The 25,718-nt window shown below is 42.4% G+C and overlaps 1 protein-coding gene across 1 annotated transcript in view; it reads right to left on the bottom strand.

The window, feature by feature from the left end:
- The window catches only part of LOC311235608 (methyltransferase-like protein 27), a gene marked incomplete at its 3' end in the record, with an annotated part of 47,976 nt that extends 23,737 nt beyond the window's left edge, over positions 1–24,239 (bottom strand). The window contains exons 1-4 of the mRNA XM_084323072.1: positions 24,139–24,239; positions 20,720–20,855; positions 14,480–14,572; positions 9,231–9,352 (exon numbers count right to left, since the gene is read on the bottom strand). Coding sequence (XP_084179198.1) covers positions 9,231–9,352; positions 14,480–14,572; positions 20,720–20,855 — 351 coding nt within the window. The 5' untranslated portion in view covers positions 24,139–24,239. The remainder of the gene's footprint in view (positions 1–9,230; positions 9,353–14,479; positions 14,573–20,719; positions 20,856–24,138) is intronic.
- Between the last annotated feature and the right edge of the window lie 1,479 nt (positions 24,240–25,718).

Below are 25,718 nucleotides of genomic sequence, written 5' to 3'. Positions count from 1 at the left end.
GTTCTCCCAGCTTCCCCCTACCAATCTCCAAGCTGTCCTCAGCCACCACTTCAGCCTACCCTAGCCTGCTACCCCCCCCCCCCCCCCCCACACACACACACACACACACTCACTGAGCACACACCCAATCCCCAATCTGGACTGTTTATTTATTTTACTCATTACCCCTTTTCACTTGTATTCTATGTATCTGTTTTGCACTTGATTATTTTGAATACAGTATATATTATTTGCCTGAATACTGTTTGCCTGCCTCTTATTTCAATATTTCAAACCTTATCACATGCTGTTTTTTGTAGTGGAGGTTATCTGGAGCTAGCCGGTAACAACAGTAAGCTTTAATTTAGCTTATTTAATTTATTGACAGGTTTTAGCCTGTCTGGCGCCCAATACACCACTGTAACATTTACATTTAGATTATATTGGGCTGACCACCGCTACACCTGTCAGAGAGCAAACTGGCGTTATCAAGGTGCGAACCATGGGGGAGCTCGGTGAGCCATGGCTCCCTTAGATCAGACATCAGCTCCCCTGAAAACATGATTTGTGAATTTTTGGGGGGTCTCTAAAATACTGACAATAAATGCTATTTTTGCCATGCATTTCAAAATGTTCTGTAATTTTCTGTATCGTCATCATCGTGTATAATAATACAATTAGGCTATTTTGATGTATGATTAATGATTTGCGCACTAATTCACTGTAATAGACAATAGCATAAATCTATGGGGTTGCGGCACTGCAGATATACCCTACCCTACATGCTATTCTTGCGTTTACCATTCAGAGCGTGGCAGCGCTGCACTGCAGTCTGCAGGCACAAATCAAACTTCACCTGCCGTTTAAAATAAATAAATACAGGTATCCAGGATAATGTCGAAAGAAGTAAGCCTTCTAACCAATTTTGATTTTACAAAGAAGGCGAAGCAGCCTGCTGCGGGGACTACTTCTGTGACATGCAGATTTTGAGAATTGGGCAGACCATCAGGACAGGTGGGTGGCGATAATGTTGAATTTTTTTGCCTACTATAATAATGTTAGACTCGATGTGTTTGGTCGTGGACTTGTTGTTCGGTATTGGTTCATTTGTGTGTTTGTGTAAATTAATCTGAGCATGTGTATTTAGACACCTGTGTGGTGTGGATTGTGTGGTTCTGTAATACTCATACCTATAGCCTATGTAGGGTGACCAGACGTCACGCATTGCGCGTGATTGCACAGCATTTCTGTCTCTTTTCACGCGTCATGCAAATTGAGACCATGTCCCGCGTGATTCGTTGTCATCCGCGCTAACGCCCCCCCCCCCCCAGCCAATGTGAAAAACCTCTATGCGTCGCGGTAACGTTACTAGTATCTGACCGCGAGTGACACCGCATCCTGGACATCCAGGCGACATGACAACACGCTGTTGCGCGCGGAGGATCCGTTCGAGCCTGGCGCAAGGAACCCAGGCAAGGGATACACGCGTGCTACGGATCAGATCAGTTACACACGCTGCTGTTACAGTATCTCTGCTGCTCAGCACGCGAGAATAGCGCTTGGTCCAAGTTTGAAAAGGGGAAAGCAATCCCAAAGGGTTTAGATTGAAAACTAATGATATCAATAAATAAGATGCGAGTAGCCGTTCATGTAACCGGTACCCCCCCCCCCCCCCCGCACAAATCAGTGCAGGTGGAAGATAATTGTATTCTGTACTTTATTATTGTGCCATTACTGTTCCTGCTCTCATCACTGCAGTGCCAGTGTGAATCCCTGGACTTGTGAGTTGTTTTGGTGAGTTACTTTTGTTAGTCAAAAGTCAAAGTCAGCTTTATTGTCACCTCTCGTAATGTGCAAGACATACAGATAAATTAAATTGCATTTCCCCCTTCCCACGGTGTATATAAAGAACAAGATCTAATATAAACATAAAGTAACATATAGTACACTATAAACATAAAGTAACATAGTACACTATAAAGTAACATATGGACAGTATACAGGACTATATACAATGTAGACAGTAGCTAAAAAAAAGTGAATGTATGAGTGAATGTAAATAGAGGTAAACGAGAACTTAGTGCAACACTTTTAGCAGCAGTGGTACATAGTAAGTATGAATAATAAATAATGGCAGTAAAATACAATAATGGCAGTAAAGTGGCAGTGAGATGATGGATATGGCAGTAAACTAATACGATGTACACTAAATAAATAAACTAATTAATGGCAGTAAAGTAAAGTGGCAGTACACACACAGACACTTTACTTTGTGTGTCAGAGGGGGTTAGTCCAGAATCTGGGGGGGGGCAGAGTAAGAGAGAGGGGGGAGAGCTGTGTGTGTGTGTGTGTGTGTGTGTGCGCGTGTGCGTGTGTGATAAGACTGCAGGTCCAGACCTATAATCATAAGTGATAGTAAGTCTAGGTGGTAATTTTATTTATTTTGAGTACTTAACACCCATTAGAGACAAAAGGGGAAAAAAAGAAAATATGAATAAGGGCAAAACATATTAGGCTTGTGGGTCATTTTAATGAGGACAGTGGTGGATGAGCCTTGAAGGAGGCGACAGGGACAGTCCACCAAAAAAAGGGGAGGGGCTGCACTGGGGGGGAGGGGGGGTCCCACATTGTCCCTCACAAACATACCATTTGTCCCACATTTGGTTTATTGGGATCTGGTCACCCTAAGCCTATGGCCCGTGTCGACCGGGGACGTTTTATGAGTTGTCAGCTCCTTTCTGTCATTCATTTCTATGCGACAGGCACGCTCCTTTTCCCAGCGCCACGCCTCGGCGGCAGCGTTTGGGGCATAAAGTTGAAACTAGTTCAACTTTTCATCAAGGTAACTCTTTTCGACCGACTAATCAACATCGAGGAAGTGGCGGAGCCGCGGCAGTCGCGAGACTCAGGAAAACGCTCTGAGCTTTTTTTTATTTTTTTTTCTCCTTTGTTAGAGGAATTCACAGCTCTTTATTTCATTGAGAAAATAAATGTAAACATTGTTGTGGAAAAGTTGTTTGACCAAGTCTGGTGAGTTTAACCCATAAGTACCCATACGCAACCCATTTCTCCAAGGAGAATTATGAGGGGCATAACACATATTAAATAGACCACAAAGAACAAATTTCTGACATTGTTTTTAAAATACCACCCCCTACTGGCAAATATCTGAAATGTTACATATGTCACATTGGGCATTAATGGTTAAACAAAAATGTTACATATATGTCACATTGGGCGTTAATCATTAAACGTATTCCTGTTTATAAGCTGACAAATCTTTCTTTTCATTTGCATTTCCTCAAACTATTTCGATTTCACTTCTCTTGGGAGGTGCTGGTGGAGATGTGGCGTGCTGCGACCTCTGCCTGGAAGCTCCTTTGTTTCAGTGGCTTTTGGACACCAAGTAGTTTGCCAACACGGCGGTAGATCAGCCTTGCGTTAACAAGGCCTAGCATTATGGTTTGCCAGAACCACCTCTGTTGCGATGCATGCATCTAGGAGGTCTACCCCCCCCCCCCCCCCCCCATGAAGGTGTTTTACTCCTTGACAATGTGTGGCCTGCTTCCACAAATGCTTTGTCTGACTTGCAGCGTCAAGCTTCAACTGCACAGTAGGAAGAGTTCAGGGTAACAGATCTGTTGTCATACCACTTGACAATGGCCATGGATCCCTCTTTTTCCACCCTGGCATCCACAGATCCTCTGCCTCTCTTGGCAAGACTTTTGTCATCTTCAAACTGACAACCAGCCAAGCGATTGCTGCAGAGTGTTCCTGTGAAGCAGATCTGTCTCTGAAGAAGCTCAAGCTCCAGTGGTGCTGAAGAAAACAAGTTGTCTTTGCAGTTGTGTTTTGATGGGTGAGTTTCACACAATTTGACCACAACGTCACCTCCCATGCCAAGTTATGTTTTTAGTATTTTTTTATAATATAAGATAAGATAAGATATTCCTTTATTGACCCCCCTGGGAAAATCTGGGCGAAATAGCAGCATGGGGGAGGTGGGGGGGGGGGAGGCAAGGTAATAGTAGAAATATATAAGTATAGGCAATACAATTTGATCTGAATAGAAAAAAAATAATTACTCTTTGTTTTAATATGCTTTGAACAATATAACATATTAACTAAATATCATCATACTGAGCAGATCATAATTGTTCTTATTGTGACATATGTCACATTAGGTTTTCATGACCATTTTAAGGTGAAATGCCCGTACATGTCACAATGATTTGTATCTATTGTTTTTTTTGTTCACAACAGGTTGCATATAATAAAGAACATGTTATGTAAGCATTATAATTCTTAAATGGGTGAATCTTACCTTTTAGCAACAAAAATGTAGTTTTTGAAATCTAGCTACTTCTGTCAGATCAGTCACCACCATCAATCAGCATTGTGGAAAGGTGGTTATGGGAGCTGCCCCATGACCCACCGGGATTTTCCGTCGGTGTCACTTTAGGACTTCATGAGTTAAAATCAAGAATAAAGCTTTATATGGAAATTTCAAGAACATTTAAAGGACATGTGACACCTGTATCACAGTGTGTCCTTATGGGTTAAGAAATTTTTTGATCCAGTCAAAAGGATAGAAAAGAAAATAGTTTATTCTGCGCACAATCTCAGTTCAAAGCAGGGTGTGCAAGACAATGTGAGAAGTTCATTTCATTTCATTTCAAACCTTTATTTATACTCGTGAAAGCACTGAGGTTTCCCTCATTTACAGTGATGACGAGTTAACAAAGGACACAAATATCATAACAGTTAATAATTACAATGAATTACAATTACTACAATGATGGATTAAAAACAATTACATGATTCAGTACATAGGTCAAGTGCAATGCCTTTAAACTCCATGAATGACGGGAATGTTCCAAGCTTTAGAGTCTTTTGCAGGGTATTCCATGTGTACGGAGCATCGTAGGAGAAGGCAGACTTTCCAAGCTCAGACCGAACTCGAGGCACCCTGAGCACAAGCCGATCATTCGAACGAGTTTGGTAGGTGACAGCACTCCAGACCAACAAAGATGTAATATAAGGTGGAAGTTTGCCAATAATTGCTTTGTAGATAAAAAGATACCCATGATAACTACGTCGCAACGAGAGAGCTGGCCAGCCTACCCTCTCATACAAAAGACAATGGTGAGTATCATATTTGTCACCCGTAATAAATCTTAGGGCGGAGTGGTAGGCAGAATCCAAAGGCCTTAATGTAGACGCAGACGCATGCCTGTAAATGACATCACCATAGTCCAATATTGACAAAAAAACAGCCTGTATAATTATTTTCCTACAGAACATAGGAAAACTAGCGCGGTTACGGTACAAGAAACCAATCTTTTGCCGTAATTTTGTAGCTAGGTTATCTATATGGAATTTAAAAGAAAGTTTATCATCCAGCCATATACCAAGATATTTATACTCACTAACTCTTTCAATATACAAACCATTTGCTGTTGTTAGGTGTAGCATGTCATAATCTATAACCCTGGCTCTAGAAAACATCATAGACTTGGTTTTACTAGCATTAAGCACTAACTTGAGCTTAGCTAGAGCATTTTGGAGAGTGTCAAACGCAAGCTGCAGGTTCACAATAGCTTCCTGAACAGTATCCGCAATGCAGTAGACAACTGTATCATCCGCATAAAGATGAGCCTGACAACCTGCTAGTGCTGAAAGACTAGAAACAATATCATTAATATAGATTGTAAAGAGGACCGGCCCCAATACCGAACCCTGTGGTACACCCTTAGACAATGGCAGGAAATCAGATTGAAAGTTACCTGAATTCACAGATTGACACCTTGAAGATAAATAGTCCTGAAACCAAGCACAAGCGGCTTTATCCAGGCCAATGCTAGCTAGACTATTCAAAAGCAAGTGATGGTCTACTGTATCAAACGCCTTTGAGAGGTCTACAAAGAGAACTGCACAATGCTTCCCATTGTCCAGGGCTGAAATAATGTCATTAGTGACCAAAGTAACAGCTGTAATAGTACTATGATTTGCTCTGAAACCTGATTGGTGCGTACTTAGCACTGAGCAACTTGAGAAAAAGGTTTTTAATTGGTTGTTTACCAAGGTCTCCAGTGCTTTGGCTAGGCATGATAGTTTGGAGATAGGACGATAGTTATCCATCTTATCCCTATCCCCCCCTTTATGCAAGGGGAGCACCTTGGCAGATTTCCACACTTGCGGGACTATGCCAGATGCAATAGAAAGGTTAAAGATGTGTGACAATGGCTCACAAATGACAGGGGCTGCCAGTTTTATAAAAAAATAGTCTAAATTGTCCACACCAGTAGAACACTTAGGGTCTATGGATTGCAAGATATTGAGAGTTTCACTAGATGAAAATGGCTGGAAGGAAAATGTAGGTACACACAAGGCATGATCGAAGATTGGGCTAGGGTCAGAGTCAACATCCAGTGGAGCCAGCCCAGTAGGCAACCTGTCAAATAAGGACCCAGCCTCAATGAAGTGTTTATTGAAAGCAAGACAAATTTCCTGAGGATCAGAGATTTTACAATCAGCCACATTAATACACAATGGCAATGTAGCAGGGTTATTTTTTGACAGGTTTACTGCACCCCAGAATTTAGCTGGGTTAGAGTAGGAATTCGAGACTAAGTCTAAAAAGTAATCAGATTTAGCCTTCCTCACAGCTGCAGTAGTTCTATTTCTAAGTTGTCTGAAGGAAAGCCAGTCTTGCGTATCCCCAGTGCGTCTAGCACGTGACCATGCAGAGTTCCGCTCAGAAAATAATGCTGACAGCTCACTTGAGAACCACGGTGCCACCCTATCCTTAATCCTAGTCCTTTTATAAGGAGCATGTTTATCTACAAAGCAATTAAATGTCTTTATAAAAGAATCCAGTGCAGTTTGCACATTATCAGACCCTGCTAAACATAGACTATTATTAGTAGCAATGTCCTCCAAAAAGGTTTGGGGGTTAAAGATTTTAAGATTTCTCCTTTGAACAATATGCGGTCTTGATTTCAGCAGCTTTGTGGATCTAACACAGACCGTAGGACAATGATCACTAATGCCTAAATCAAAAACACCACTAGCAGAGATCCTGTCACATCTGTTAGAAAATATCAAGTCAATGAGAGTGGATTTAGCATGATCTTTAGGGTTTGGTCTAGTGCTCTCAGTAATCAACTGAGTAAGGCAGAGGTTACCACTCACCTCCTTCAGGTAACTAGAAGCAGCATTTCGCCAGTCCAAGTTAAAATCACCCAGCACTAGCATCTCTGAATTAGAATATAATGACAGTATATCCATAATTTTATCAGTAGCACTAGCCTCAGCTTTGGGTTAGCCCCGGGTTCTGGGTAACCCTGAACTTTATACAGTAAGAGAAGTGGAGTGGTTCAAGACAAAACATGTTATCTGTATGTCAGAGCATTGCATAGTAAGCTAATTCCTCGTAAATGGAATACAGGGTAACAAAGCATTAAGAGAGTGAACATATGAAATGGAGTAAAGGTTAACAAAGCAGTAAGAGGGTGAACATATGATTTTTCTATAATAACGTGGCCCAGGCCAAAAGAGCAAACACCTTTCAAATAGACCTAGTTGAGAGACAGACCCAGTACTGCCTCCTGCCTGGTGTTAATGCCCATTTTGACAACCTAGGATGGCTTAGAGTAGACGACAGACTATAGCAACTTGCAATGGGCCTGGTCTACAAGATACACTACACCACTAAGATACCCATGTAGCCTACATGTCGAAATACTTCCCAAAGGTCAGTGAATACCACGACCACAACACCAGCGGGAGTTCCACAAATCATGTTCAACCCAGATTCGGCTCAAACAAGGGACTAAACATGTTTCGCAATTATGCCACAACAATGTGGAATGCCCTACCCACAGCCGTAAAGAAAATGTGAATCCCTACCCTCGTTCAAAACCGCTCTCAAAGAGCACCTACGGGTGGCTGCAATTAGAAACTGGCCCCGGTAAATGTCCAACCCCCCCCCCCACCCAACCCCTTCCAATATACAGTTTTATCCCCTTCGAATGTATATATTTTCTTTATGATCTCTTTCTCTTAAACAGTACTGTATATTTGTATGTCTTGCATGTCATAAATGTCTTGATGAAACAGTACTGTATATCTGTATGTCGTAAATGTCTTGATTAATTGAAAATGGGGGACCCTGATGTAAACAACACGAAAGCATTTTTCTGGTCTGCATCCCCTTAACAATTGTTTGTATTGAGCCGTACTGTATTATATCCATTCTGCAATCTGTTAATAAAGTCATCAATCAATCAATCAATCAATCAATCAATCAATCAATCAATCAGATGTCTCATCTTGGGCACTCATCAGCTGCTGCAACTTTGCTATAGAAATTTTTGCTAGTTTTCAAATTAATCATTCATCCAAATTCTGTCAAAACTGTTTAAATGTAGATGAGTTTTCAAGTATTATGGCGAATGTTGTGACACTGGTTTATATCAGCCATGAGGATAGGTCAAAGCTTGAAGAAGGCTTTAGGGAAATGACAAATAAATCCATCATGGTGGAGTTTGATGGACGTCGGAAACATTTGTAGAGCAAGTTCAAATGTAAGAGTAAACACACACACACAACCATGGAAAATTCAAGTAAAACCAAATTATGTTGTAAATCTACGCTTTATTGATTTATTATCTTAACAAATTCCCACATATACCCCTCTTTCTTTTTACAAAAAAATACCATGGTATTTCCATTATATTCTAATTCTACTTTAAATTAAAAAATATATATATATTGTATATATATATGGTGGTGGTGGCGGGATAATATATATATACTGTGCTTTTCTTCTTTTTTTTACTATGGCAGATGTAACCAGGAGGAGTGTGATATTTCACTGGTGCAGGTTGAAACATGAACGTCATGTAGAAGCTGGTGAAAGTTCAACAGTCTGTCTGTCTTGGAGCAGAATCAAGAGACAATTGAGTTGTAGAAGTAGCTTCCAACTAAGTAGTATACAGTAACTATATCTGTAATGTATACAGTAATTATATGTAGTACAGTACTTACGTACCTATATCTGTAGTATACAGTAGCTGTATCTGTAGTATATATAGCAACTATATCTATAGTATATACAGTAACTATGTAGTACAGTACCTATATCATACAGTAATTTAGAGTTACTTGAAGGACCTCCTGTACAGATAAGTGGTCCCACTAACGTATCCCTTATCCGGTTGTGATATGTTTCTTATATACTTTTCCACCTCTTTGACCTCTACACGACCCCAGAGCCCCTCTTCCTCCATGAGCTCCAGCTCACTCTCCAGAGCTCGCTTGAAGTCCTCTGTCCCGTCATATGAGGCTCTCGCTATGCAAACGTAGCCACCTGTTGAGAACGAGCAGTGTTACAAAGGGTCAGATTAAACCGAATATATATATTTACTGCTTGAGATCCCTTGTATAATATTTGTATATCGTTTGATATCCCTTGTATATTCTTTGTATATATACACGGAATATCCCTTTACCTGGGTACAAACCAGACCATAATATTCGTTCTCCTATTGGACAGCGACCCCTAGGCGCCAACGACCATACCCCCAATGGCAAGTTCAAAGGCAACGCCAAGGCATGTCTCAACATGTCCAGGTTTGCGCAGTAATACGAGACAGAACTGAGGTTGGCACTAGATAATTCACCTTACGTATAAATACGGCGCAGGTGGAAACAGCAGCAATTCGTTCATTACTAGTAAAGCCTTCACCACGAGACAACGTGCCGTGAAGTGGGCAACTTTGCGTCTAAATAGAGCACTTAGAACATGTGCGAATAGGAGGTGGAGAATGGCGCTGCAACGTCCGGCTGCCTTTCTGTTCGCTCCGTCGAGACTGTGCTTACTTTTGTTAATATTTATAGTTTTAAGAGTTTTGTCTGTACCAACAGTAGGTGCATTTAATGTGTATGACCGTCAGTCACTTATAGACATCGGATTACGGGAAATTTACCGATTGGATTACTCACTGGACCAGCTTTCCGAACCGCAACAATGGCCTGAGGAGATTCTCCGGAGATTGGGACCAGATCCTTTGTTCCTTGATCCCAGGAACAAAGGAACCAGACGGCGTGGGAAGAGAGCTGGGATCCGTAACAGGCTGAGATCCAGACGCCACCGAACGCCATTGCCCAGTATATTGCTAGCCAATGTACAATCAATTGACAATAAACTGGATGACATCCGAGCAAGGATTCAATACCAAAGAGACGTCAGAGACTGCAACGTTCTCTGCTTCACCGAAACGTGGCTCACGCCAGACGTTCCAGACCATGCAATCCAACCAGCCGAACACTTCTTTATCCACCGCAAGGATCGTGCAGCAGAGTCCGGTAAACAACGTGGAGGAGGTATTGCCTTCATGTTTAACAACAATTGGAGCGATCCAACTAACGTGAAGGAACTATCCAACCACTGCTGCCCAGACCTGGAATATATAACCATCAAGTGTCGTCCTTTCTTCCTCCCGAGGGAGTTAACGGCGATCATCCTTGTAGGAGTGTATATTCCACCGCAAGCCAGTAACAACGTCGCGCTCTCCAGACTCCACGACGAGGTAAATAGAATACAAGCGGCGAACGTTAACGCCGCCATTTTAGTGCTGGGTGATTTCAATAGCGCCAATCTGAGAAAGGTATTACCTGACTTCTATCAGCATGTGACTTGCAACACCAGAGGCGGTAACATCCTAGATCACTGTTACACGCAATTTAAAGGTGGCTACAAGGCTCATTCTGATAGTGGCTTTGGTAAATCAGATCATGCGTCCATCTTTCTTTCACCAATGTACAAACAGAGAATCAAAAGTACTCCTGTAGTCTCGCGAGAGGTGCAGAAATGGGATTTGACGTCAGAGGAGACGCTCCAGTCTGCGTTTGACTGCACAGACTGGAATGTGTTCCGCGACACAGATAACATTAATGTCTACACGGAGACAGTGCTGGACTATGTTTGTACTATGGTGGAAGAAACAATCCCCACTACCAAAATGAGAGTTTACCCAAATCAAAAACCCTGGGTAGACAAATCCGTCCGTGAAGCTCTGAGAGAGCGCACCAAAGCATACAACGACGGCCTAGTGGCAGGCAACATGAATGACCACAAGGTGGCGCGATACAACGTAAGGAGGACAGTGTCAGAGGCCAAACGGCGCTACAGGGATAAAATTGAACTCCAGTTTGAACAAGCTGACTCTAGAGCTATGTGGCAGGGGCTCAAAACGATGACAGACTACAAAGGCGCCTCCCTCAAACTGAACAGTGACATCTCCTTAGCAAATGACCTCAATACCTTCTATGCGAGGTTTGATGCTGGTAATAACAACACCAGCTCACAAGCCACGGCAATGGGGGGGGGGGGGGGGGGGGGGGGGTCGGCTGCTGATGGAGGCGCAGTGTTCAGGGTAACAGAACATGAGGTGAGGCGGACCTTTAAAAAAGTGAATATCAGGAAGGCAGCAGGTCCGGACGGCATCCCCGGCCGCGTCCTAAAAGTCTGTGCCGACCAACTGGCCCCAGTATTCACTGACATATTTAACCTGTCCTTAGAACAGGCTGTCATCCCCACCTGCCTGAAGAAGTCCACTATTATCCCTGTACCCAAAAAATCCAAGCCTGCTTGCCTCAACGACTACCGCCCTGTAGCTCTCACCTCCATAGCCATGAAGTGCTTTGAGAAGCTAGTAAAGGGCTACATCTGCTCCTCCCTCCCCATCAACATGGACCCCCTGCAATTTGCATACCGCCCCAACAGGTCCACGGAGGACGCCATAGCCCATGTGCTGCACACAGCAGCATCACACCTGGACAAGAGGCAGGGGAACTATGTGAGAATGCTATTCATCGACTACAGCTCGGCATTCAATACCATAGTCCCCTCCATACTCATAGCCAAGCTCAGGGACCTGGGCTTGAACTATGACCTCTGCCAGTGGGTCTTGGACTTCCTGACTGGCAGACCCCAGGTGGTGAGAGCAGGCAACTGCACCTCCTCATCCATCACCCTCAACATAGGGGCCCCCCAGGGCTGTGTTCTGAGTCCCCTCCTCTACTCCCTGTACACACACGACTGTGTGGCTCAGCGGAGTAGCAATACAATCATCAAATTTGCTGATGACACAGTGGTGGTGGGCCTGATCTCTGCCAACGACGAGAGGGCCTACCTGGAAGAGGTCAAGGTCCTGGCGGGATGGTGCCAGGAAAACAGCCTCTCCCTGAACGTCAGCAAAACAAAGGAGATGATTGTCGACTTCAGGAGGTCGGGGGTCAAGGACTACAGCCCCCTCAGCATCGACGGGGCACCGGTTGAGAGAGTCAACAGCTTTAAGTACCTCGGAGCCTACATATCCGAGGACTTGACATGGACCACACACATTGACAGTGTTGTGAAGAAGGCACGACAACGCCTCTACTTCCTCAGGCGCCTAAGGAAGTTCCAAGTCAGTCAGAAGATCCTTAAGAACTTCTACTCATGTACAATAGAGAGCATCTTGACCGGCAACATCACCTCCTGGTTTGGGAATAGCACTGCACAAGACCGAAGCAGACTACAAAGAGTGACACGTTCAGCCGAACGCACAATTGGAGGGGGGCTCCCCACCCTCCAGAACATTTACAACAAGCGTTGCAAGGGCAAGGCTAAGAGAATCATTAAAGACTCCAGTCACCCGAACAACTGCCTCTTTGAACTGCTGTGGTCAGGCAAGCGATACCGGAGTCTCAAGGCGAGCACAGAAAGACTCAGAAGAAGCTTCTATCCCCAGGCCATCAGGCTGCTAAACGAACAATGAACACTACACAACAACCACCAAACGCACATAGCACACACATCCACACGCACACACTCACTTTAAACAAACACACTGTAGCACCCACTCCACACACTTTATAGCACACACCCACTTTAAACAAACACACTGTAGCACCCACTCCCCACACTTTATATTTATTGATGAAGGATTGCACTACAACTCGTACACCTTACTGTAAATTGTACCTAAATTGTACCTCATCCCATTTCTGCTTTGCACTATATAGTACTGTACATTAGTACACTGCATAGTATTGTATATTATATGGTAACTCAGAACATTGTACATATGTCTATACCGAACACTGTGACCACATTTTCTTCTTCTAAATTACATGCTATACTATGTTATTTGATACTATCTTGTCTAGCACAGTCTCTGGAGCGTAACAGTAAGAAGCATTTTGTATGAAAGTATTCTGTACTTCTGTATGACAACTATTAAAGAAACTTGAAACTTGAACTTGAAACTTGAACTAGGATAGTAAAGTGTCATAGTTTGGTGAAGTAACGTCAAGTTCAACCTAGTTTAATGTGAAGGATAGTGCACAGGAGAATCTACACCGGCGAATGCAGAACCATTTTCTGGTTGGATTTTATTGCTTTGGTACCGTGACTGCTGGAGCAGAGAACCGTCTACCCCACTATCGTGTGGGATCTACCCCTGTGAGGAGCACCCTCGAGCCCGCCTCTAGGACCAGAGGCTGGCTAGCTTTCATCCATGCTGTCGAGCATACTGGATTATAGCTGTTGCTTTGTCTGCCGATCAAGGGGAGTACATGCATCGACTCCCGTAGCTGGAGCCTCTTTATTCCTCGTTGACCCAGACTTTGCACCCGAACATTCCTCTACCCTGCCGGCTTACAACCGGAGGGAACCCCCCAGTGCCTCCAGCTGACTACTAGTGTGCCTTATGTAATTGCTATGCTACAGGTGGCGTCAGTTTATACCCATCTTACTATTCTCATGGACTTACGCTCTTGACCTACTTTAAGTGTTCTTCGCCTTACAAGCGCAAGTATAATTCTCAATCTGTAACCTACCGTTGTTGCTCTAATAATAATAAATCCCTCCAAATAGAACTTTATGTGTCATTGCCGTATTCTTGTGTGGGTGTTCACCAGATATATTCATGTACTGTATGGCCAGTAATTAAAGTACATAACTAAGTAGTGGTTTAATAATACCATACTCTCAATACAGTCAGGGAATTGTACCCCTCAGTTACAAGCAGTAAGTAATTTTTTTTTGTTCACAGTAGCAGATGTATCGCCTGCGGATCATATATTGACACATGGAATATTGTCTCTTTCCAGAAATCATGACCTTGTTACTCCTTGTTGCTGTGAGCAGTTCCATGTAGGAACTATAGTTTCATGTAGAAACTATTTTCTAGAATACGTACTACATGTTACTACATTAGTAAATGCACTGCATTTATATAGAGCTTTTATCCAAAGCGCTTTACAATTTGTTCCTCACATTTTACCCACTCACACACCGACAGCGGAGGCAACCATGCACCATCTAACTGCTCATTGGGAGCAGTTAGATTTGCTCAAGGACACTTCGACACACTGCCCGGGAGGAGTGGGAATCGAACCAGACGACTGCTCTACCTCCCAAGCCACTGTCACCCCATAGTAGCATTACCTGGTTTGGTGGCTTGGCACAGTTCCCTGACGACACTCACAGGCACATGACCAACACAGAGGCCGCCCACGATCATCACCACGTCGAAGCACCCTGTGGGGGATGGGAGTAGCATAGGATGGTGAGGAGAGGATGTGGAGGATGAAGAAAAGGAAGGAGATTCATTTTGTCTCCACTTTTTCATACATGTTCTCATGTTAATACAAATATGCATGCAATTAAAGAGAAGTCGATATGAACACTTCTGGATTACTTTAATCTTGAACATTGTATTATCCCTGGTCTGACAGGCAGCCTGGAGGACTAGCACTGCTGTCACTCACTCACTTCTTTTTTTTTATCCACTTTTCCCTCCTATTTTCTGTATTTTCCTCCCATCCCAATTTAGTCGTTATGCCAATTCCCCCCCTCCCCTTACTGGTCGTTGCGCGCATGTGCCCCCCACTGGTCAGTCTAGGGAGCCCTGAAGTCTATCACATGCTTCCTCCGATACATATAGGAGACAGCCAGCAGCCTCTTTTCACCTGGCAGCGAGGACTCTCATTGGTGAAGTGTAACGCGTGGGAGGTCACATACCTTCACCATTTCCCTCCCTCGCTGTGCAGGCGCCCTGACCGACCTGTAGGAGTTGCTGTTTACAACGACCAGATTACCACCCACCGGCTTCCCTCCTGCTGACACTGCCAATTGTGCCAGTATGACGACCGGTCAAGCCGGAGGCACCGCTGACAGCCGGATTCGATACCAGTGTCTCTGCGGTGGTAGACAGACACTTAGTCCGCTGTGCTACCCGGCCGCCCTCACTCACTCACTTTTACAACACAAATAAATCCAATGAGATGCATGTGTTATGTATGGGGTTTATTTATGGGGTTTATGTATGCTGTGTATGTAGGCATATCTTGTTTGGTTCTGTTTTGTGATTTTGTCTCCATCTTCTGTTTCTACTTATCCTTTCCTCAGATGCACAGATAGTTTCAGTTCTCCTTCCAAATCAACAATCAAGCATTCCCACACCCTTTATATAGTCCCCTTTGTGTTCTTCCTTTTTGGGTATGTTGTGTGTAGAGCTGGTGGCAGAGCTCTGGTATTTTGTGCTGTGTTATTTAGGTGAAGCTTGACTTTTGTTATCCATTTACCAAGTCTTGTTTCAAAGCTAACATTTGTATAATTGTTTGTATTTAATTTAACCCAGCCTACTGTGGTTATATTTCTGTGTATTCACATTTGTTTTTGCACACAGGGACAAATGAGGACAGGAAGATACCATGGGGTCTACATCAGGGGCGTTTTTAGGGTTAGAAAACATTGGGGGCTTCAGCCCGGGGGAGGGGGGGGGGTTGGAGGGGGGTCAATTGCATAAACACTGTGTTGATCAATCCATATGACACTGCCACCTGCCCACTCAAAAACCGACGTGAATGTTATTACTGCCATAAGACTGGGCATCTCATTGCTGACTGCCACATTCTTAAACGTAACCGGAAAGGTCAGAGTTCAGGCCAGACAAAAGGGGTAGGCTTTGTTAAGACAATTAGGCCGTCTGCCTCAGGTCAGCCCACCGAACCGGATCCTAGTTTTAAGCCATTCATTTTTGATGGGTTAATTTCGCTCACTGGAAATCCGAGTGATCAGAAGTCTGTTCATATCCTAAGGGACACTGGTGCTAAGCAGTCCTTCCTGCTTGCTAACGTTCTGCCATTTTCTGACCAAACGTCCTGTGGCTCTAGTGTTATAGTGCAGGGAATTGAAATGGGTTTCATTCCTGTGCCGTTGCATAAGGTCCACGTCCAGTCAGCTTTGGCTTCTGGGTTCTTTGATATTGCTGTGCGTCATGCATTGCCAATCGAAGGTGTTGCCTTCATTATGGGTAATGACATAGCTGGAGGAAAAGTGATGCCAGTGCTAGAAGTATTGGATCAGCCAGAGCAGTGTCCTGTGTTAGACCTTGGTCAGTTATTCCCTGAGGCCTTCCCTGCCTGCGTGGACACCCACGCTCAGTTACGAAAAGGGGAAGAAATGGGTGATATGGTTAATCTGGCTGACTCTGTGGTAACATCCTTTTTTGTTAGTGATGATATTCTAACTGCTAGCCCTGATGTCTCCAGGTGCCCACCACTGGAAGAGACCAAAGGTCACCCAAACTCTACAGACCAGACCAAGAGTGGCTGTATTCCAGTTACCTGTGACTCGTGAAAAGGTTGTAGGCCTTTTGATAAGTACCCCTGACCGCAAGCACAAGACTCGTGTTTGCCATGTTAACATGTTGAAGTTGTATCACCTTAGAGGGAACCCTCAGCCAGAGGAGGTAGAGGGAAAGGCAACCACCTCAGTTGCTTCAGTTCAGGTGATTGCTTCTGGTGTTACTGATGATGTTGATGACAAACCACTAAACAATAGTGTAACTGAGGGGTACAATTCCCTGACTGTATTACTAGATATGATACTTACTACCACTACCTTTGTACTTAATATTCGGCCACCCAGTACACGGCATAAATATATTATGATGAACACTGTCACGTAGATGAAACGGATCCAACACAAATGTACGAATTAGAAATAGGTCTTTATTTCTACACAGCGATGGTGTGTAGAGCAAGCACTTAATCAAATCAATCACATTTATGAATGGGAATTAGTATGCACTTTTATGGCAAGAGTATTCGTCGGTATATCAATAGAGAATGTCCAATCTCTGAAGGCGCAGGTGGTACATATACGACCTGGAATAGTTTAAGGAATAACAGCAATGATACTTCAATGATTATAGGCTGGATACACTAGGGGGGGTTAATCCGGTCGCTTGTAAGCCGACAGGAGTAGGAAGGGGGGGGGGGGTAGAATCCGGCTGCCTCATCCGGCCAAGGGTATCCCAGGTGAACCCACTGTAGTGCCGTTCAATGCGCCGGCGATCCTTGGACCACAGATGAAAGCAGGTGGACTCTTTGTGGGCCGGCGTCCTCCGGTCCACGGAGGAGAGACGTGAAGCGACCTCGTCTTGCAGAGCGTCTCCTCACCTTGCGTCCTCTCCAGGGGGGGGGGTTCCAACACACGGCAGTGTCGGGGGTCTTTATCCATGGAATAATCAACGTATACAAAGCATAATCCGTGCCTGGGAAGGCGGGCTGTCGTCGGTAGAATAATCCGGTATGCAGGTCCACTCGCTCGTCGGCTCTGGGGCTCCTCGGGTGCAGCTTCACGTGGGGTCAACCACCCTGGATAAGCAGCCAGTTCTCTGCCCGAAACGATGGGGTACTGACTACGGTAGTATTCTCACCGCACGAAGCACTATATATTAACAGACTATTATTAGCTTAATAGACTACGTCCAACTCGACGATATAGTGCCAAATATGACTATTCAAATATTAATATACACGATGTCTCAATACCGATGGTAAGCCGAACTTGGCCTTACTCCCACACGTGGCGTCGCGGGGAGGCTTTACGTCTGTGACTCTATTGGAGGGTAAGAAACTGGACTGAAAAGGAAGTCCTACTTTAGTAGCGCAGTATATATACGCACTATGAACAAATAGTCCCATTAGTGGTGCGGTAGCCAGATTCCTACGCGGAACCAGGACTTGTTCGTACATGTTGAGCGGTACGTTTGAACTGGGTCTGGGGGTATGGCAGCCTGGCACCAAGGTCTCGACCAATAGTAGAATGGAGACTATTATGGGATGTTCAGTAGGCTAGAATGGATATTCAATGCATATTGTACAAGGAATATACAAGGGATATCAAGGAATATTAGAGAATATACAAATACAATTAAATATATATATATAAATAAATATATATATTCGGTTTAATCTGGCCCTTCACAACAAATAGTGTGTTTGCTCCAGTGTCTACTGGTTGGGTTACTTTTCTTTTTCTGTTGCTGTCGACTCGTTATCTGTTTCTGTCGACTCGTTTTCTGTTGCCGCTGACTAGTTTCCTGTTGCCGTCAATTCGTTCTCTGTTGCTGTCGACTTGTTCCGTTTGCCGTAGACTCATTCCCTGTTGCTGTCGAATCGTCGTAATCGACCCGAGTGGTTGTTGTACCAACCTCACTCTTTTTATTTTTTGGGTAATGGGTTTGTTTTTGTGTATGGGGGTGTTACGTTCCAGCATGTGGCTGTTGTATGTTGTTTGTACTTTTGTGCCCCCCCCTTTCTCTCTATCTCTCCTTCTCTCCCACTCTCTCCACCTGCTATACTCTGATCCAGGTTCCTGTCCTTCATCAGGACACTAATTGGAAACCAGCCAGTCATCCCAGCCATCAAGCAAATCACCAGTTGACCAATCGGAAGCCCTCCTCTTGTTTTAAAACCCATGTAGCACTTCCTGTTTCCCCCCTTCTTTTTGTCTCTATGCTGTTGGTTAAATGTTTGACTGATATATTTAGCCAACTTGGTACAAGTGTATGTGTGTGTGTGGGTTGGGAATTGGAGCAGGTAAGGGGCCCAACACATTTGGTGCTACACGTAGTGATAGTATTGTCTAGACACACTAGGTCAGGAGTGATGCCACTCATTGTATGTTTTGGACATATGTTTGGTTAGTCAGTGTAGGTAGTGAGCAGTAGGTTTTATTTGACCTTTGTGTTTGTATATAGGTAGACAAGATATTCCTTACTGAGTTAGTTGTGTTTTGTTTTATTTAGTTTATTCCTTTGGCATCATTCAAGCTCCTTTTCCCTTCTCCCCCCCCCCCCCCCCTTTTTCCCCTTGGTTGTGTGTATCAAATCCACCATTGTCATTGTCTATTAGTCTGTTTTGTTTGTATATATAAAAGGCACAATATATTACTTTCTTTCACCTAAACTTGTTGTGGGCATTGAATTATTTATCATTTGGTTCATTTATCACTAATTACAACACAATCATCTTTTATGTTATTCACCCCTTCCCCTAGACATACTGGGGTTGTAACAATGTGTTTTAGGTTAAGCACAGCAGTGTGTGTAACTGGTTCAAACAGAATTAAGTCATATGAAACGTGTGTTTCATATGGTAACAAAATGTAGTTTTTATAAATTAGTGTATGGTTTTGACAAGTGTTTAATTTAGCAAAGGATCTGAGGTGTTCTGATAATTGTGTGTGTGGTTGTGCTATCATGCTTTTCAAAATCATGCTTAAGCAATCGAAAGAAAACTGTATTGTGTGTTTCATTACATACATATGTTTCAGTCTTCTCATAAAAAAAATATTCGATTTTGGGGTATTTTCCTGCCTTTGGTACGCTTTGCATTCACATCTCAAATGAACCGCAGCAGGGTTCACTTGCAAGAGTGAATGAGCTTTCACACCACCCCAAACCAACCGGACTATCCGAGGAAATGAACCAGGGTTCGATTAAAGCTTATTATAGTTTATCACAGTATCATGAGCATGTCTTTGTCAGTGGACACTGGACATGGGTATGGATGGCTCCAGGTGCTGCTGCGTTAAAGTGCACATCTTCAATACCTATCTGTACTATTTAAAAGCACAGTGCAGGACACACTCAAAGGTTATTGCACCTCAGAGATGGCAGTGGACATGTATGACAGGACAAAGGCCATATGTAATGGCCTTTGGATTGAGGAACATACTACCAGCCAAAAAATTATAGGATCAAATGAAAACTACTTACTAAAAATGGATGTTTAAAAGTACTAAAAACAAAAATACCAAACAATAACAAACATTCAGCACAGACAATGGGGATGCTGACACCTTAAAAAAAATAAGTAAAAAAAATACAAATAAAAAATGTAATTTATTTTTATTTTTTTTATCCGGGGCTAGGAGAAAAACATCCGGGGCTAAAGCCCCGGAAGCCCAGGGCTAAAGCCCCGGAAGCCCAGGGCTAACGACGCCACTGGTCTACATCTAGCATCACAGTTGACCTGTTACATAGGTTAGAGTGAGCACCACCCACTGTTTTATGGGTGCCTAGCACCTGTCAAGGGGGGTGGGTTATCATTTGTTTTTGTATTTCATTTGGTGCCACTGATAGTCCTCCTTGATCCCTGTGTTGCCTTATGTAAATAAACATTATTATTTTATAATGTATGCTGTCTAGATTGTTTGTCATTTAGCATCTTTTAAGTATTTTTACATGAATTTTTTTGGCATTGTTTTAAAATTCGAATAATGGTGTGGGTCCAGCAGATCGTGAACATTGAGTAAAAAAAATGTGAACACCACACGAGGGTTAAGGGTAAAGGATGTGGGTTGTTCAACCCCTGTATTGTACAACTGTACCAGCTTGAGCAGGCATCGGTTCTGTTCCCAGCAAGCACAGCCTGAGGTCCTGATAGAGGCCTGTCTTACTGCCGTGTTCCAACATGGCTTTACTCCCGTCAATTCCCACAAAATGGCTGAAGCCCAACTTCTCCATCTACATGCAAAACAGGAAGAAAAGACAATAGGCCTCATTCATGAAGCGATATAAGAACAGATTTCGTTCTTAACTAGCATTTCCTCTTATTTTGTTCTTACCTGGGATTCAGCAATGTTTTCTTATTGTTGCTTTTCTCTCAGGCAAGACCAAATTCTAAGAGTGGTCAAGAGCACTCTTACCCAGATAAGAAACACTTACCCAGATGAGAAACATTTAAAAAAGTCTACCATTCCTAATAATAATAATACATCAGATTTATATAGCGCTTTTCCTAATGCTCAAAGACACTTTACAAAACAAACAATACAATACAATAGTTTTAGTAGATACAATAAAAAAAATATATATATAAAAGGTGAGAGAGGAAGGAGTTCATGGGTTGAAAGCAAACCATTGGCCAATTGCCCCCAAATACGACTTTATAAACCCAGAACTTTTCAATAATGATTATTATTATTATAACTTATTGCGTACGTTCTGCACAGAACAGTTAGATGCTGGCTGCCCAGGCGTATGCATAGAATGCATATTTACAACATCTCCTCTCTTCTCTTAACTCTGCTCCTACAAATTCTGAGCGCATTCTGGGTTTTAGCCACAGGGACCTTTCAGAGAGAGATGACAGCTGACAGATCCAGTATTTCCCAACCTAGTGCGCGATTGGTTGTTGACAAGTGCGCAGTCGTTCATTCAGTATTGACAAAGCCTACTTTGCTGGAACGATTTATTTCGCACTATACCTACAGTACGTATATGTATAATTACAAGTATAAGTCTTTATTTGTCATCAGATTAACACACATGCGATGATGAGTGACCAACAGGAACACACACACATGCACCGAGTTGCGAGTCGTGAGACGTGTGTGTGTTTGTGTCATTTTGAGATCAGTCGCAAATCACTTCCTGTTGAATGGATCAGACAGCGATCAGATGCCGAAACTCGGCTGTTTTACACACGCCTCATTCGCCTTATAAGGTGATGGTGGGCATGTCTGTATGCAAATTAATTTAGCGCGGACGGCCGGACTAGCATTTGAATTTAAGAATGAGTGGGATTCATCATGCAACATACCTGGGTAGGAACAGATTTGGACGTTAAGAACGGCTTGATGAATGTGGCGTGGCTTTTCTTATTGTTCTCTTAACAGACAGGTAAGCAAGAATATAAGAAAAATAATAAGTGAGTATTGTTGAATGAGGCCCAATGGGTCTCATTCCTCAATATTTTCCAAAGACTTCTTGTTAACTCGGCTATAGGGCGACAATAATGTGGTCAAGAGGCATGGTTTCTATCTTGAGCCTGAACTGGCGTGATTTCTTTTATTCACATGGAAAGAGCAGCAGTAACATAGTGGTCTTCTCTCACTGAGAAACATTGGGGGAGAGAACGAAGTGGGAGGATACAATTGCTTTTATACACGCCACAAGGTGCGCCCTCTAGTGGGAACAGATATATGTACAGTTAGACAGTTACTAACAATCCTACACAGAACCTCTGATCTCAACACTTCTCTTAGGGCAACCATCTTGGAACCGACTGAGACAGAATCGACGACAAGTTCACTCTGAGTCCCCAACGCATGGGGAAGATGTCTTAAGTGGCTCAAACGATCACAGCTGGTATGCCGGCGATGAGGAATGTCACTATGAACGCGCATTCTCGTCTAGGTCAGACACGCCTCCGAGAGCTCCTTATAAGCCAGGCTCTGTGTCGTGTGCAAATTAAGTGGCAAAAAGTCGAGAGTTTAGACACACCTGTCCAGCTCATTAAATGCAATTGATGCATGCAGCCGTGTAAAAATGGTGGTGGAAGCGCTTTGCGACCGATCAAAATGAGATTAGATTAATGTATTGTCATCATATACAGGCTACTACAGCTCGTGGCCACCTGCCGCAGCGTGCGCACACACACACACACACACACACACACGCTCGCAGTACTGTATAGTAATGAATGAACGCAGTAGGCGTATATTATTCTAATGACTTGTTTTATTAGGAAATCACATAGATACTGCGTTGCCTATAGTAGTACAGTCCACCAGTCCGCTGCCCGACTCTGGCGGCCTTAATATGTGTACTGTACTTACTAGGGCAGAGCATATATATTATCTACTAAATCCTAATTAAACAAGTAATTAGAATAATATAAGCCTACTGTTAATTCATTAGACACGTAGGCTACATAGTGTATTCCAATATCTGTTTTATTGATTAATGATATATTTGAAAGAATGCAGGTTATAGCTATATAAAACAAATGTCTATCCCATTACCAATCAATGGGATATATTGCATGTTGGCTATAACCTGCATTATTTCAAATGTAAAATTAATCAATAAAACAGATATGTAACAAATAAGAAATACAAATTCCACAGAAGGCATTAAATAATTTTTATTTTCAATCATTCACAATAATTGCATAATTGTGTTTGAATATCTGAGTAATTAAAGTAATTATACAATTGTCCAAAATAGCTGGTTCAGATATGGTTAATCCAGTTGCCCTGTGATCAGATGAATCCATATTATTTATTTTTCCGACATCAAATGCATAATTTTTTATCGTACAAATATTGTCATATTTATTGAAATTATGATTAATTAATTAATTCCAAGGAGGCTTGTAGGGTTGACATGAAGGAATCACTATAATTCCTCCCAAATAAAGCCATTAAGAACATGGAGCACACAGTCTGTCAAGTTAAGTGTGCTCCTCAGCACTCGTAAATTCTGCTCTCAGCCACGGCCGAATCCAATCTTAGGGACATTTGGGGAATCTCTCTACCAGCCCTAATATGTTGCAAATCGGCCTGAGAGCAAATTTCTTGTCGTAAATCCGTTGGGGAATGAGACCCAATGTGTTAAACCAACAGGTCCTGTTTGCAGCATGACTTGTACCTCCTGCCTGACAAGAAGTCTTGTAATAAAATGTTACTACCGCAGCAGTTACTATAGAAGTCACCTACAGAACCAGCATGGCTATAGAGTTAGAACAATAGTATTATTATTTTATATCATTTTCTTTCCATTAGCATTATGTTTTAGTAATGTATATAGGCTTAAAAGATAAGGCAAGTGTCATTTTCCTTTTTTCTTATTGAATTTCTTCTACTCTCCTACCCTGAGGAGCTCTCAACCATCATGTTCAAGTCAAGTCAAGTCAAGAGTTTTAATCGATGTGCAATACAGTGGTACAACATATAATAGAATCCAATAAAAAAACAACATTGAAGGTATGTTGAAATAGAATGAGGCATGTTTGCAAGCTCACCAGTTGACCAACCAGTCCTGTACCACAGGCAACATCCAGCACCAGTGCCCTCTCACGATCCCCACAGTAAATGGAGGATAGATGGTTTACTGCCAGACTTGCAGCATTAGAGTCAAGGATGGCCAGATCCTGTTGAAGTCAAATAGAATAGAATAGAAATACTTTATCTGTCTTTATCTCAGCTCGTAACTCACATACTGAACCTTGAAATTGTTTACCTGTTGGAATTTGTTTTGACAAACACCAGCCTACTTTCAGATTACGTAAAAAAAATAAACTCATTCATAACACTCAAGAAAAGAAATCTAAAAATATTATTCCCTCCACGTTGTTGTCTACACTACATGGTGTTGTGTTGTAGGGGTATGTACATGTGTAATAACCTTTAATCACTTCATTAGGATTAGTAAATCCCTTTGAAAACATGTAATCAGTAAATATGTATAGTCTGTTGAAGTTGGCAATGCTGTTTGGGGGACATTATGGGCCACATAATACAGTTGTAGTGTGTAATGCCTATACATAAATATTTATAGGCATGTTAGACTTTCTTTTGGCAATGGGAGTGAGTTTCTTCATTGAACATGTATCCTTATCATTAGGGTTAATAGCTTATGTTTTATTATCCATAAAAGAACAGCAGCATTCATGTGAGGAATCTCACAGAGCTCTTACCTTGTCATAGTTCTCTGCCCAGACGTTGTAAAAGTTAACCCTATCCCTTCCAGCTGAGCTTCTGTAAGGTTGCATAAAACTTCTCAAATCCATAAATGTCCTCATCGAGTCAGACATACCGAGGTCCATGTCAGCAGAAGTGAGCAGGTCGGCCGGGGCACAAACTATGTGGGGACAATTGGTGTTGCTAGAGCTACCAACAAACAAGTCAGACAGGACAAACCAGACAACAACAGTGTTCCCTACACTGTAATTTTTTTTTGTTTTGTCGCAGGAAATTCACTGTATTATTTTACAGATTACCTTTGTTTTTCTACTTTAAGTGTAAATACCATAAAAATACAGTAAATTACATGTAATAAAAATATTAACCATTAAATAATGGTTGTAATCTGTAAATGTATTTGATTTCACTGTAATTTGACAGTAAGTATTTGGAAACCGTTGCTGCCAGACATTTACCGTTCTTTTACAGTCTTCTGAGCGCAGCTCTGGTAATTACTGTAAGAAAAAAAAAAAAAAAAAAGCTGCAAGAAAACGGTAAATGTCTGGCATCAATGGTTGCCAAATACTTACTGTCAAATTACAGTAAAATCAAATACATTTACAGATTACAACCTTTATTTAATGGTTAATATTTTGATAAAAGGTAATTTACTGTATTTTTATGGCATTTACACTTAAAGTAGAAAAACAAAAGTAATCTGTCAAATAATACAGTGCATTTCCCGTGATTTTATTTATTTATTTTTTACAGCTTTAAATCAGGGGTCAGCAACCTTTTTGACATGGAGTGCCTGTTTGAAATATAGTTGTAACTAGTGTGCCTCAACAATATTCCATGCACCGTAATTTATTTTTCTCATAATCAGGTATTTTTAATGATAATATTTACATTATTACAT

This window comes from Notolepis coatsorum (assembly GCF_963971535.1).
Source record: "Notolepis coatsorum genome assembly, chromosome: 10".
Taxonomy (NCBI): domain Eukaryota; kingdom Metazoa; phylum Chordata; class Actinopteri; order Aulopiformes; family Paralepididae; genus Notolepis; species Notolepis coatsorum.
The sequence above is the reverse complement of the archived record's forward strand: the minus strand, read 5'-3'. Positions and strand labels throughout refer to the sequence as shown.